The sequence below is a fragment of the Lingula anatina genome, chromosome 5 (assembly GCF_051362555.1).
Source record: "Lingula anatina isolate TDL-2025a chromosome 5, LinAna3.0, whole genome shotgun sequence".
Taxonomy (NCBI): domain Eukaryota; kingdom Metazoa; phylum Brachiopoda; class Lingulata; order Lingulida; family Lingulidae; genus Lingula; species Lingula anatina.
In genome coordinates this window covers 2,236,380-2,250,935 of record NC_141771.1, presented here as the reverse complement: position 1 = coordinate 2,250,935, position 14,556 = coordinate 2,236,380, and the positions used below count along the sequence as shown (strand labels likewise).

General features: G+C 37.2%; 1 protein-coding gene and 1 long non-coding RNA gene across 2 annotated transcripts; both read right to left on the bottom strand.

Moving 5' to 3' along the window:
• Positions 1-62: 62 nt before the first annotated feature.
• LOC147761464 (uncharacterized) lies at positions 63-754 on the bottom strand. The gene is made up of 2 exons (XR_015334473.1): positions 667-754; positions 63-181 (listed from the first exon to the last, which is right to left on the bottom strand). It is a non-coding gene; the product is annotated as an uncharacterized LOC147761464 (long non-coding RNA).
• Positions 755-2,403: 1,649 nt separating this feature from the next.
• Positions 2,404-11,378, bottom strand: LOC106157143 (uncharacterized). Its single transcript, XM_087013843.1, has 14 exons — positions 11,254-11,378; positions 9,261-9,379; positions 8,968-9,032; positions 8,417-8,619; positions 7,426-7,615; positions 7,130-7,257; positions 6,495-6,607; positions 5,719-5,777; positions 5,141-5,340; positions 4,724-4,925; positions 4,123-4,317; positions 3,499-3,616; positions 2,885-2,977; positions 2,404-2,638 (listed from the first exon to the last, which is right to left on the bottom strand). Exons 1-14 carry the CDS (start codon positions 11,312-11,314, stop codon positions 2,582-2,584), a joined length of 1,803 nt encoding a protein of 600 aa, XP_086869969.1. The 5' UTR covers positions 11,315-11,378; the 3' UTR covers positions 2,404-2,581.
• Between the last annotated feature and the right edge of the window lie 3,178 nt (positions 11,379-14,556).

Sequence of the window (14,556 nt, the reverse complement as noted above, 5' to 3'; positions counted from 1 at the left end):
CAACGACATCCATATATATGTTTCTTGAGCTACGAGATCATAAAGTGGATATCCACACTTACGTTTTGCTGCGCTGGAATGCCTGTTTAGTGGACTTTACCTGATTGGTATCAATCAGATGGTGACTTCTTTTTATATCGTTGTTTAAGGTGACGTTACTGTCTTATCAAGCAAATACGCCCTAGTGATAAAATAAGATAAACTAGCATACAACTGTGTATTAAATAAATCATATTTTTTTCTTGCACACATTGTGAACATACATTTTTTAAGTTTGCACATTATTTCACGGATTACAATATAAAATAATGTAGTCGTTTTACTTTTGTTTAAATGCATATTTTGAATCTTTCCACAAAGAACATCTTATTTTTTCTTGCGTTTATATACTGCTTTATCGGTTTCAAATACAGCCTAACACAAACTACACACACATATATACATACAACGGAAAATACAATTCATTCAACACACATCACTACATTATCAAACTCAAGCTCAAAAATGCATCAAAGCCACAACGCGCCGAATGCAGAGTGGGTGTTCTCTGTGCTCTTCCAAAACAGTAAAATGAGTTTTGCAGCTGATTGTTCGTATCCTATTTGCAGTGTTAAACAATGCACACTTTTTACAATCAAAATCATTAAAAAGAAGAGCCACACTTACTTTTTGCTGGACTTGAATGTCTGTTTTGTTTTAGTGGACTTTGACTTATTGGTATCAATCACAAGCGGACTTCTTTTTATACCGTTGATTAAGGTGACGTTGATGCCTTATCAAGCAAACACGCCTTAGTGCTTAAATGATATAAACTAGCAAATAACGATGTGTAAACTTTCAATCAATAGACGCATAAACATGGTAGTTTAAAATATTGAAATATTTTCAGGCCAAAAAGGATTAAGACACAATGTACGCGGATTACGTTTTCAAACCGTTCTATAGCAGCAGCAGGAGCAGCATCAGTAGCAGTAGTAGTAGCAGATCTATAGTATATGAAAAAAAAAAAAAAAAACGGGAATTGAACCACGTATCCAATGAAAGCATATATGATCTTAGATAAAAAAAAAGTACAATGATGCTGAAGTTGAGTAACGTTTTATTGTTTTCTTTTTTTTCCAATTTTCTCAATTATTAATGGTTTTATTGAAGCATAATCAGAGCAGGACCTGCAGGCAGCATTTTCTGTTACCTTTAATAAACTGAGTTAAATTGTCATATATATATATATATATATATATATATATATATATATATATATATATATATATATATATATATAGCTCGATTATTATACATGTATCAGTCATAATTTCACGGCGTTCCAGACCTTGCAGAGATAATCCGTGTTGTATGTTTTATATACTCCTCTGCCAAAGAAGTGTCACCCCTAACGCAATGCGTATATGATACAGAAAGTCATTCTATATTCAACTTCTAGAGGGATTTTATTTCACAAAAGTTTACTAATTGTACCACCATGAGTTACCGAATCATATTTAAAAAAAAAATTAAAAAAAAACATACTTTAGTATTTTGTAAAGTATCGTCTGGATTGGAAGACGTACTTTGTGTGGAGTCGAAAAGTTCTGTAACGTTTGTACCACATACTGTACATAGATAATTTGAGATCATATTTGTTTGGAGAATTATCCATCAGTTATCCATTTCTGAGGATATCCTACACATCCTTTTTATCTAGGGGATTAAGCTGGCCATTGGGAGTGGTGGGTCTAGGATCTGGTTCGCACATAACCAGCCTGCTGTTGCATTGTCTGTACGTGGAGTAGCATTACCATGCTAAAACTTAAATAGGTGATCAGTTTCATTTCCAGTGCTTGGATGCAAGGGTCTGTATAACTGTTCCCGTTGCCCTGATCACTGTCAGTTAGCCTACACCACAGTAGTCAACAAACCCCATGCATGACTTATGTTGGGTGCTTCCTGTCGACTAGAGGCAGAACATTACAGATCCACTGATCAAATATGGCCGACTCACTTAAGATTAATTTCCTGATGGCCTCCCTGCCTCCACATGTGCCATGTGTTTTATTTCTTATAACCATTTACAATGCTATTAATTCTGGTTTTTAATATTTGTACATACAATTTTGTTTAAAGGCGGCTCATGAAAACATACAAACAAGGGTACAAAGAAAGATTAAATGCACCACACAGATACAGATACTGGGATATCAAAGGGAAAACAAATCATTCCAGGGCAAAAAGTGCTATAAAAGTGATTTTTCTACAGTAAACAATATTTGTTCGACACATTTTTACATTTGTATCTACAGTGATTTCTTCAATGTCAGATATCTATTCATTCTCATCATTATATTGAATATTGATTTCAAGAGTTTCTGTTTTATAAAACACAATCTATGTCATAGATATATTATTGAAGGGATCGCTGAATTGTGTTTGTGTACTGCCACATTCAAATGTTACTATACGCAGTATTGCACGAAGGGACTACCGTAATCCGTAGTGTCAATACCATCATGTAAAGTGATCAATAGGTGGCGTGAAATGCTCGATAGGTGACAGCACATTATATTCACTTATATCTCGGGTTGCTTTAATTGTGGTGAGGACCGTAGGGACGGGTGTACACCGTCGGTCTCCTAATTGAATACTGAAAACAAAACAACACAATAAGTATCCCAAATGTCTTCATTTATACTTGGATACCATGTGGTGAAGCATTATGAAAGGTGATTTGAATACCAGACGCATTATGTGACATTAAGAATCAAGATATACCAAATGTAGGTCAGGCGGTATTGATTATAAACAAATACAGCTTATACACTACATTACCACGCCAAACGAGTGTTTTGCTTGTAATAAAATAAAAACAAAATATTTTTAATCAACTTACATCTATGGTAGGGTCGATATGATCAAGCCTCACTTGGAACCCTGTGTAATGTGGGTCTATGCCGACGTAGTCCTCACCATCAGGGTCGTAGCCCTGAAATATTAGTATCACTGTTGTAAAACACGACTCTAGTTTCACCTGAGTAATACTAGTCTGGTTAGATCATAAAATACCCATATGTGAGCAGTCCAAAAAGACTTCATGTCGGAGCCACTCGATCACCCCCAATGAGGCACATACTTGGCAAAAGTTAATTTTAAAATAATTCACTGATAGAAAGTAAAGGAGTGTTCTCTTCGATGGTTGTTGTTTTCACCATATCCTAGCTGAACAAGGTAGTGTTCCCAAGTTTAATAATGTGCAATATCGAATTAATGATATGTTTTGTTCTCATATAAAGCAATGTCAATAATGAAACGTGGCACTTGAATTATGTTCAAAATAGCTAAACACTTTGACTGCAACGTGTAAAAGGCGATGCATATTCCTACAGCCAATGGCCATCTACTGCACAGTACATTCAATCTATTAAAATAAAACAATACGTTCACATACGTTCATCTATTGCAATGGAGCCCGTAATCTTTTAATAAAACAAAAAAAAACACACGCACGTTATGGTGGTGTACATAGCGTTTCATGTCACGTGACTCTTGGCCTGAGTCCTCAGACGATGTTGTTGATCGGTCTTCAATATCCATGTTTCTGTCTTGACCTTCTAGGTACTTGTATCTGACAATGACATTGTTATCTTACAGTGATTTTAACGAGGAAATAGGTTAATTATGACAAGATTGCATCCGCAATCATCAGATTTATTATTTGCCTACACATTTCGATACATGAATGTTAGAGTAATTTATAAACTGTAATCGTGTTACTCAAACGTTTTCTTTATGAAAAAAATGGTTAATAATGGGTTGCACTAAACAAAGATTATACATTATACTTATTAATAGCCCGTCAATGTGACTTCAATTAAAGAAATCTATGGGAGCACAGGGGACGATAACGATATTTACATGTTGGTGTAGACATTTTAGGACTAATCCATATATAATGTCACAGGCCCGCAGCCAGAGAAGATGGGGAAAGCGTACTCTCTGAATAAATTTTGCTCTAGGTGCACCAGCGTAAAAGGTCCATGTTTTCAGTAAAAGACCCACCGTTTGTAATAGACTACGGGCCTGATATCAAATACCCATTCACACTTTTAAATGCGGTTCCAACTGACTTACTTGCTTATCGTAGCTTTGTTCTTTCGCTTAAGGATGACCACCCCCACGGTCAGGGCTATGACTACCAGCAGGAAGAAACCGCCCACTCCGGCCGTGATAATAATGATACCAGCCTGAGTTAGAGTTTGGCTGGATTCTGAACAGTGTTCTCCCACATATGTTATCACAGTGAAGAATTCCTCCTCAGAAAAGCACCTTGGTTGTTATGAAATAATAATAATAATAATAATAATAGCAGCATTTTGAGTGTATTGAGTTCTTTAGATGAAAAGTAATAATTCACACGTGAATGAAATACCTAATTTCAGTTTGTGACAGAATTCTTTACAGACTTCTGTGGATAAACATTTAATTGGAAGTCAATTTAAAAATATTTTTATACTCTATGATCACTATCAATGTGGGGTAATTTAAATTGCCATTTTGGAATGCATTCAATTTGGCGGTATATGAATAATATCGCTGATTTTGAATTCGTTAATATTACAGATGGCAATCACAACAACAAAACGCAGAACAAAAAAAAAAAAAAAAAAAAACGCTGAAAATGATTAGTTTACATAAATGATGAATACGACATCAGCTCTGTTTTTAGACTTACTGGCATTTAGGGTTAGAATTCGGGAGTGTGACTCTGCACTTTCCTTTACCACTGCAATCTATTCCAGCGGACTGACATTTGTTCACACAACTAATAGCCTTCGTGGAACTGTGAAAAACACATTCATCTTGCCACTCTGATGTTGCTTCACAAATGTCAAAACTGCTTCCCGGTAACTTGCACATACCTTTTATTTGATCTCCTGAAAAGGACAAGCAAAATCTGCCATGTACATCGTGTGTGTTATTTTGAGTTTTCTGCATAAACTACAAAGATACTCTGGTAACCCACTATGAATAACATAAGCCTTATCACTACACTCATTATATGCTTTTGCAGTGCACAAATCCAAATACATGTTTCTAAGATTGGTTTATAATATTTTAGAAAGCATGCATAGCGTGTGTAAGTACAAACCTAGATGTTTAATTTGATCCTTGCTGTAATTGCGATCTACCGTGTAATTTTTACTCCCAACAACAATGTTGATGTCAGAGTCAAGAATCGTTTCCAAATCATCCACAATTTTGGGAACCGGAACATTTGCGCTCTTATTTATCTGTAGGAAACTCTTCAATGCGTATACCAAATCAAAACCCACTATCACGATTCCTTTCCTGTGGCAAAAGACAAATAATATAAATATAAAGGAACAATAGATGTATTCACAACCAAGACCTTAGAGAGTTAGTCTAGTGAGACAAGGGTAGCCAAAGCATGACGTGTAAGTACATGAAGGTAAAATTGATCGTTGATCTTTTCGCGCATTTGAGGCATGTACTGTAGTGCCAAGCAATACATGTAGGGGTGTTTAAGGTTTACGCAGGTTAATGGCTAATTTGGTTAATATATTTACATAATTATTCATTTGCATAAGAATACAATGAAATTAAGAAGTCGGAAGTTAAAAAAGGTGTGATATGTAAACGGGACGCTGTTGTTTCTTTAACAAATTAGTACACAAGAAATAACGTATCATATATGTATATATATACCTGAAACCTTTAATTGAAACTCCTCTTAGCCGACCAGTCTCGTTAAATACGCTTGACAGCTAAAATTGCGAATTGCAGATAGTTTATTGATGGACACGTGATAAAATATAAAATAAGTCAATGTCTAAATAATCCAAAAACAACACTATATATATATATATATATATATATATATATATATATATATATATATATATATATATAAGATAATTTTTGGACAGATATTATTTTTATTGCAATAGACAATACAACATACAAATACACAAACGTTACAAACAAACTATACTCATTACGATAGCACAGTCCAAATTATGAGACAGAATTACAATAAACAATGCATATCATAAATGTTACAAACACACAACACTCATTACAGTAGTACAGTCTAGGTCGTGAGGCACACATTACTATACTACCACCCAGTCCTTAACAGTAGCAAAGGTATGGCGCACAGAAAATCAGCACTGGTTTATCACAAGAAGCACTTTGCAGGGTACTTTATAGTAGATTGAACCATGCAATGTAGCGGCGAGGTGGGGTGGAGGGTTCGAGCATTAATATATTTTACGTAACAGTTGTTTAAAATAGCGATGATGCACATATGTTATTAAGAACTGAACTTTTGTACTTTACAATATGTATTATTCTGCAATCATTTCATTGATTACCTGCATGTAGTTTTTGTAAGTTGATATATGTTTATTGCGGCTAAATAGCAGTAAATAAAACAAATACATAGCTTTTTTATCTAAGCCTCTTAGTTTAACCTGTTTTACCTGTTGTTTCACTTCTAATGCGTGCTTTGCAAAAGTAGAAATCTCGCCAGACAGCAATCGCAGTTCTAGCGCAATTGTCTTGTTCAGATTCTCGGCGTAAGTGACATTCACCTCTGAAAAAAATGAACAATAATAACTTTCTATTATATAAACGTTACGATTTTACCGATATTTTGAGAAGCTTAGGCTCTGTTCTCACAACTTTTAGATCGATCTATCACCGCGGGGAGTCTCACTAGATTACTGTCAGATAATCCCCCTTAAGTGTCCGTCCCCGCCTACTACAAGCTTTAAGGGGTAATTAACTTTCGTGTCCGCCCGGCTGACAGCTATTTAGCGTGAACCCCCAGGGAGTTAGGTCGATCCAATGTAGGTCGATCTAATCTATGAGAATGGGGTGTTAATTATCTAAAGTCCGGATTTCGAAGGGACTTGTTTTAAAGCTACCCTTCCCTTGAAAACATTTACAGGATGCAACCATTTATGATAGTTCACTTTCACTATGATAATTTAATGATTCCATTTTAGTATGCCATTATTATATTTTACTTTATTTCTCGTTCTATTTTTATTTTATTTTGTTATAAATCTGGGTAAAAGCGGATCGAAATGTGAGTAATATACCCGTGACTTACGCAGGGTATTAACTGTTGGTCTGGCTGGTGTCGTCTTTGGTGGATTGGTCCGAGTTAACATATGCATTTTTGTGCAGTTGACACCATAATAATATTTCCAAGGGAAAGAAGAGAGGTCAGTATCACAACTGAAGAAAAGTGGGTAGACATATTAATGTAGTACATTAGTATATTAACGGAGTAGAAATATAATTAAAACTGAAAAACAGCAAATAAAGGAAAATTAATTCGATATATTTCATATAGCGATATTATTATGATGAGCGTTAATGAGCGAAGATGAAAATTGTTCTTACTCGCATTCGGGTTCATAGCTGGGATAACTCACTATACACGACCCATGTCCACTGCAGCTCCATCCCTCACATTTGGGCTTACAGCGCACTCCTTGGTTCTCTTGAATACATGTGTAGTCCCGTGATTGTGTTCTAAAGGCACATATGTCCACGTCATCGTAAAGAATACATGGATCTTGTATCTTAGCCTCTGTTAATATAATAATTTGACAATTAGTATTTCCATAGTGTCAGTTTTATCTATGATACTCTATGAACTATGTAGTTTACTCTTCTCGTTTTTTTATTAAAAAATCACAATATACGGTGGAGATTGTTTTGTTGCAGAAACTCAATGTTCTGAGGATGGGGCAACAATATATACACCATGGCATTAAGCCTACTGAGCACCTGTGCGTGAATTGTAATGTGCAATACAGAGGAGAACCAATTCCCTAATAATCTGGACCAACTCCGCCAAGCTCGTAAGGAAGAGAAGTGAATATTTCTCAAAGCAGAATCGTTACCCTTGTTGAAAGCTTATACAGTAGGCGGTAGATACACACATTATATGATACCTGACCTTTAACGACCACATCTTAATGCTATTTGTGTGTAAATTAGGTCATATTTAGCGGTCTCTTTTCAATTTCATGGGAATTTCTTTAACTCGCTGAAAATCACAGTGAAACATTGGATTGGAGGGGGACATGTTACAATTTTGAATAAATGGGTCAAAATGTGGATATTCTCTATTTTGTATTTTTTTAAACCATTATCCAGGTTACATATGGCATCTGAAAAAAATGTATTTGACAATTTACACCTGCGAGGCTATCATTTGTAAATAAAAGCACGTGGGATTGGGGGTGGGACAATCTTTTTGACCAATGTTGTAAATATATTGTTCGTATTTTTTATAAGGACGGTTAGTGAGTACAAGAGAAAATCATTTGGATTTAGCTTTATTTCGGAGGGGAAATCCCGTAAATAGTACATTCGTATTTCTTACCTATCTTTTCAAGTTCAGCGACGCTATAATTTCTGTCTGGGGTAAACGTTCTGACAGACCCATTCACTTTTAGTTCCAATGTTGTATTGCCATTGATAAGGACATCTTTGATTTTATCTAGGGTGCTGTTGGACGTTCCGTTTTGTTTCAAGAAACTCTTAACAGCAAATATTAAGTTGTAGTCTATGATGATACTTCCATTTCTGAAACAAATTAAACTGACTCTTAATGACTGACAACAGATGACAGAACACAAGAAACTACAAACTTGTGAACAAAATTTCGTTTTTAGAATGAATGGCAACACAAAAATATACACCAAATTTCAATATTTACTCTGTAATGAATCTGAAAATGTATGTTATATGAAAATGTATGTTATTTGAATGTTACCTGTCACCAGTGTCAAATAGCGTTTGTTTCGTAATAAAATAGAAACAAAAAACACTTTAAACTGATCATACATCGCTTTTGTTGATCACTTTTTAAACCATCCACAGCAGCAGATTGCCTTTTTGACTTTCAAGTAGAATCACGTATCCCCATCTTACCTAAAACCGATGATTTCTACATCTTTGAGGCCTTCTATGCCGGACGAATTGAATTGGTGAAACAGCTGAAACACGTAGAGTTGTAGTACACTACAGACGTAGCCACTGGTTGATTCAGTGTACGTTTTTTGTTATTTGTAAGTCAACACAATTTAAGTGCTTGTATTTGCTACTTACAATATACAGGTATTTTCCATAAATCTTCCCATGCAACTTTGTGGGACTTTTTTTTTCATTTCAGCTATTATATTAAGAAACAAATGTGTTCATAGAATAATAAAATATAAAAGTACCTGTGCTCTCAAATTGTCTTTGTTTTCATTGAATACATTTTCATCTTTGCTGAAATCTCCCTCCGGCAATCGGAATTCCAGCTTCACTTTCTTGTCCAGCTCCTCAATGTCCTTTACATCTGTAACAGCTCATATATTAAACTTAAAAAACAATTTTGCACCGAGTAACAGTTTACTTTTAAAACCAGTCTGCGACGTTACCCACTGGTCGTACGCCCACGGAAAGTGATTATTTGTAACGACTAGTAGATTTTTTAGAATATGAAGATTTAGTGATTCGACTTGAAAATTACATTTTCATCAGAATGTTTTCAAAAGATCTTCCATTTTTTATCAAATGTAGCTGTTGCATGATGTTTCTAAAAAGGTTTGGTAAAATCAAAGTATTGTGATTATAGATATTAAAGGGATAATAACTCTTCGTTTCGACCAAAAAATGAATTTTCCTGGAGTAAACAACAATTTTCCCATACTTACCAATGGTTGATGAATCAATTTTTACATTCAAAGTTAGTCCCTGTTTTTTTTCTAAAAAGTTTGTTTTTTTTGTTAAAATCTCTTAAGAGATTATAACAGATTATAGCCACCAATGGAGGTTACGTGATGTGAAGACAAGCTCAGATATCAGAATAATAGTTATAACTCCTGTTTTGTTGTAAAACATAAAATATTATATTTATATGAGTTATTAACAATGTATTTATTGTGAAATATAGACCTCATACGAAGAGTTATTATTCCTTTGATGGAATGGTCCAGTATTATTGAAACTTGCATTTGGACCAGCAAATCCTGATTTGGACCAGTAGATATTAGGAGACTGGCGGTCCGGATGGCCAGTAAGCCGAAATTTTAATTTAAGGCACAGACATTACTAATAGGGCTTTTATAAAAAGCGACAAATATAATAGTGTTTCGCAAAAAATAAAAACAGCGTGGCATTGGGTATATTTAAATAATTTCCTTTAAGATGATACATTTAAATGCTACACGACACCCCATTTATTTATACATGGGCGAACAAATGTAGAGCAAAAATAAAAGAGGTGAATATGCGTTACTTGGAACCTATGCTCGCTTTGTAAGTGACTTAGAGGTCACACCAGCGGATAATGGTAATTTAGAATCATGGCGTACGACAAGTCACAATGGACAAAAAAAAAAAAAAAAAAAAAAAAAACATAAATATAGTACGTATGTCGACTTCTGGTTGCTTTTGTATTTCCCTCAAAATTGACGGCAATATTGAAAAGAACTCAATCTTAAAAGTAGCAACCAAACGTATTTTACTGTTATAAAAATGTACAGGAAAGAACACTGAAGGGTGTGATTTTGGGCCTACGGTAGTAAGTGGACATTGGTCATTTTCCAATGAGCATATTTACTGGTGACGTCATCATTGCTCTCATAGATGTACACAGTGAGTTTAAGTTTCTCAAATTGATTCAACTTATCATCTTTTGTGCAAGTAAGTCTCGTTTTGGTGAGATCTGAGTCAGCACATTTAGATAATGCTGCTCATCTGATTATAATAAATTTCGAAATTGCCTCCCTATCAAAAATTGACAAGCACTAAATGGTCAATCAACGTGAAAAGTTTAATGCGTTTATCAACTGTTGCACAATTGTAAGGCATAGCCGCCTGACAATATACTTATTTAAATTGAATTATAACGACGCTCGTCGATATTTCTTTAATGAAACTAAACTTTGGCTGTGCGCCAGATGTTGTAGAAAAAAAATTGACTTGAAATACGTCTCAAAATATGGCAATTTTTACTACCTAGTGACCAGCCTTCGATTACCTTTACCACGTTTAAGATACAAAAATCTTAGTGTTAAATTTCTAACACTTCAGTACATTTAAACTTTTAAACAACAGATTTTACAGATTATTTTACAGATTTTTATTTCACAACATACAATACTTTGTGTTTTTATTAGCTTAATATTTATAGTTATCTTATATAACACGTATAAAATCAGTGCTTACCGAGTTTCATCTCCGTTGGCACAGGTCTGGTGGTCTTTACAACTGCGGGCGTAGTTTTCATCGACGAAGCGGTATCACCTTCACCTGTAGTTTTTACAGTAGACGTCGTTGTTGTAGGGGCAGAGGTATCATCTTCACCTGTAGTTTTCACAGTAGACGTCGTTGTTGTAGGGGCAGAGGTATCACCTTCACCTGTAGTTTTTACAGTAGACGTCATTGTTGTAGGGGCAGAGGTATCACCTTCACCTGTAGTTTTCACAGTAGACGTCGTTGTTGTAGGGGCAGAGGTATCACCTTCACCTGTAGTTTTAACAGTAGACGTCATTGTTGTAGGGGCAGAGGTATCACCTTCACCTGTAGTTTTCACAGTAGACGTCGTTGTTGTAGGGGCAGAGGTATCACCTTCACCTGTAGTTTGTACAGTAGACGTTGTTGTTGTAGGGGCAGAGGTATCACCTTCACCTGTAGTTTTCACAGTAGACGTCGTTGTTGTAGGGGCAGAGGTATCACCTTCACCTGTAGTTTGTACAGTAGACGTTGTTGTTGTAGGGGTAGAGGTATCACCTTCACCTGTAGTTTTTACAGTAGATGTCGTTGTTGTAGGGGCAGAGGTATCACCTTCACCTGTAGTTTGTACAGTAGTAACAGACGTCGTTGTTGTAGGGGCAGAGGTATCACCTTCACCTGTAGTTTGTACAGTAGACGTTGTTGTTGTAGGGTCAGAGGTATCACCTTCACCTGTAGTTTTCACAGTAGACGTCGTTGTTGTAGGGGAAGAGGTATCACCTTCACCTGTAGTTTGTACAGTAGACGTCGTTGTTGTAGGGGTAGAGGTATCACCTTCACCTGTAGTTTTTACAGTAGATGTCGTTGTTGTAGGGGCAGAGGTATCACCTTCACCTGTAGTTTGAACAGTAGTAACAGACGTCGTTGTTGTTGGGGCAGAGGTATCACCTTCACCTGTAGTTTGTACAGTAGACGTCGTTGTTGTAGGGGCAGAGGTTTCACCTTCACCTGTAGTTTTTACAGTAGACGTTGTTGTTGTGGGGGCAGAGGTATCACCTTCACCTGTAGTTTTTACAGAAGACGTCGTTGTTGTAGGGGCTGAGGTATAACCTTCACCTGTAGTTTTTACAGAAGACGTCGTTGTTGTAGTGGCTGAGGTATCACCTTCACCTGTAGTTTGTACAGTAGACGTAGTTGTAGAAGAGGCAGAGGTATCACCTCCACCTGTAGTTTTCACAGTAGACGTCGTTGTTGTAGGGGCAGAGGTATCACCTTCACCTGTAGTTTTCACAGTAGACGTCGTTGTTGGAGGGGCAGAGGTATCACCTTCACCTGTAGTTTTTACAGTAGAAGTCGTTTTTGTGGGGGCAGAGTTATCACCTTCACCTGTAGTTTTCACAGTAGACGTCGTTGTTGTGGGGGCAGACGTATCACCTTCACCTGTAGTTTGTACAGTAGACGTCGTTGTTGTAGAGGCAGAGGTATCACTTTCACCTGTAGTTTGTACAGTAGTAACAGACGTCGTTGTTGTAGGGGCAGAGCTATCACCTTCACATGTAGTTTGTACAGTAGTAACAGACGTCGTTGTTGTTGGGGCAGAGGTATCTCCTTCACCTATAGTTTGTACAGTAGTAACAGACGTCATTGTTGTAGGGGCAGAGGTATCACCTTCACCTGTAGTTTTCACAGTAGACGTCGTTGTTGTAAGGGCAGAGGTATCACCTTCACCTGTAGTTTTCACAGTAGACGTCGTTGTTGTAGGGGCAGAGGTATCACCTTCACCTGTAGTTTGTACAGTAGACTTCGTTGTTGTAGGGGCAGAGGTTTCACCTTCACCTGTAGTTTTTACAGTAGACGTTGATGTTGTGGGGGCAGAGGTATCACCTTCGCCTGTAGTTTTTACAGAAGACGTCGTTGTTGTAGGGGCTGAGGTATAACCTTCACCTGTAGTTTTTACAGAAGACGTCGTTGTTGTAGGGGCAGAAGTATCACCTTCACCTGTAGTTTTTACAGTAGAAGTCGTTGTTGTAGGGGCAGAGGTATCACCTTCACCTGTAGTTTTTACAGTAGATGTCGTTGTTGTAGGGGCAGAGGTATCACCTTCACCTGTAGTTTGTACAGTAGTAACAGACGTCGTTGTTGTTGGGGCAGAGGTATCACCTTCACCTGTAGTTTGTACAGTAGACGTCGTTGTTGTAGGGGCAGAGGTTTCACCTTCACCTGTAGTTTTTACAGTAGACGTTGATGTTGTAGGGGCTGAGGTATCACCTCCACCTGTAGTTTGTACAGTAAACGTAGTTGTAGAAGAGGCAGAGGTATCACCTCCACCTGTAGTTTTCACAGTAGACGTCGTTGTTGTAGGGGCAGAAGTATCACCTTCACCTGTAGTTTTTACAGTAGAAGTCGTTGTTGTAGGGGCAGAGGTATCACCTTCACCTGTAGTTTTCACAGTAGACGTCGTTGTTGGAGGGGCAGAGGTATCACCTTCACCTGTAGTTTTCACAGTAGACGTCGTTGTTGTAGGGGCAGAGGTATCACCTTCACCTGTAGTTTGTACAGTAGACGTCGTTGTAGAAGAGGCAGAGGTATCACCTCCACCTGTAGTTTTCACAGTAGACGTCGTTGTTGTAGGGGCAGAAGTATCACCTTCACCTGTAGTTTTTACAGTAGAAGTCGTTGTTGTAGGGGCAGAGGTATCACCTTCACCTGTAGTTTTCACAGTAGACGTCGTTGTTGTAGGGTCAGAGGTATCACCTTCACCTGTAGTTTTCACAGTAGACGTCGTTGTTGTAGGGGCAGAGGTATCACCTTCACCTGTAGTTTGTACAGTAAACGTAGTTGTAGAAGAGGCAGAGGTATCACCTCCACCTGTAGTTTTCACAGTAGACGTCGTTGTTGTAGGGGCAGAAGTATCACCTTCACCTGTAGTTTTTACAGTAGACGTCGTCGTTGTAGGGGCTGAGGTATCACCTTCACCTGTAGTTTTCACAGTAGACGTCGTTGTTGTAGGGGCAGAGGTATCACCTTCACCTGTAGTTTTCACAGTAGAAGTCGTTGTTGTAGGGGCAGAGGTATCACCTTCACCTGTAGTTTTAACAGTAGACGTCATTGTTGTAGGGGCAGAGGTATCACCTTCACCTGTAGTTTTCACAGTAGACGTCGTTGTTGTAGGGGCAGAGGTATCACCTTCACCTGTAGTTTGTACAGTAGACGTTGTTGTTGTAGGGGCAGAGGTATCACCTTCACCTGTAGTTTTCACAGTAGACGTCGTTGTTGTAGGGGCAGAGGTATCACCTT

What these genes read in the sequence shown, in the direction of transcription:
- LOC106157143 (XM_087013843.1), bottom strand. Translation starts at nt 11,314, where the DNA reads ATGAAAACTACGCCCGCAGTTGTAAAGACCACCAGACCTGTGCCAACG. An exon ending in AAGACAATTTGAGAGCACAG is followed by an intron (nt 9,033 to 9,260) that starts GTACTTTTATAT and finishes TACGTGTTTCAG; the next exon opens with CTGTTTCACCAATTCAATTC. An exon ending in CATTAGAAGTGAAACAACAG is followed by an intron (nt 5,778 to 6,494) that starts GTAAAACAGGTT and finishes TCGCAATTTTAG; the next exon opens with CTGTCAAGCGTATTTAACGA.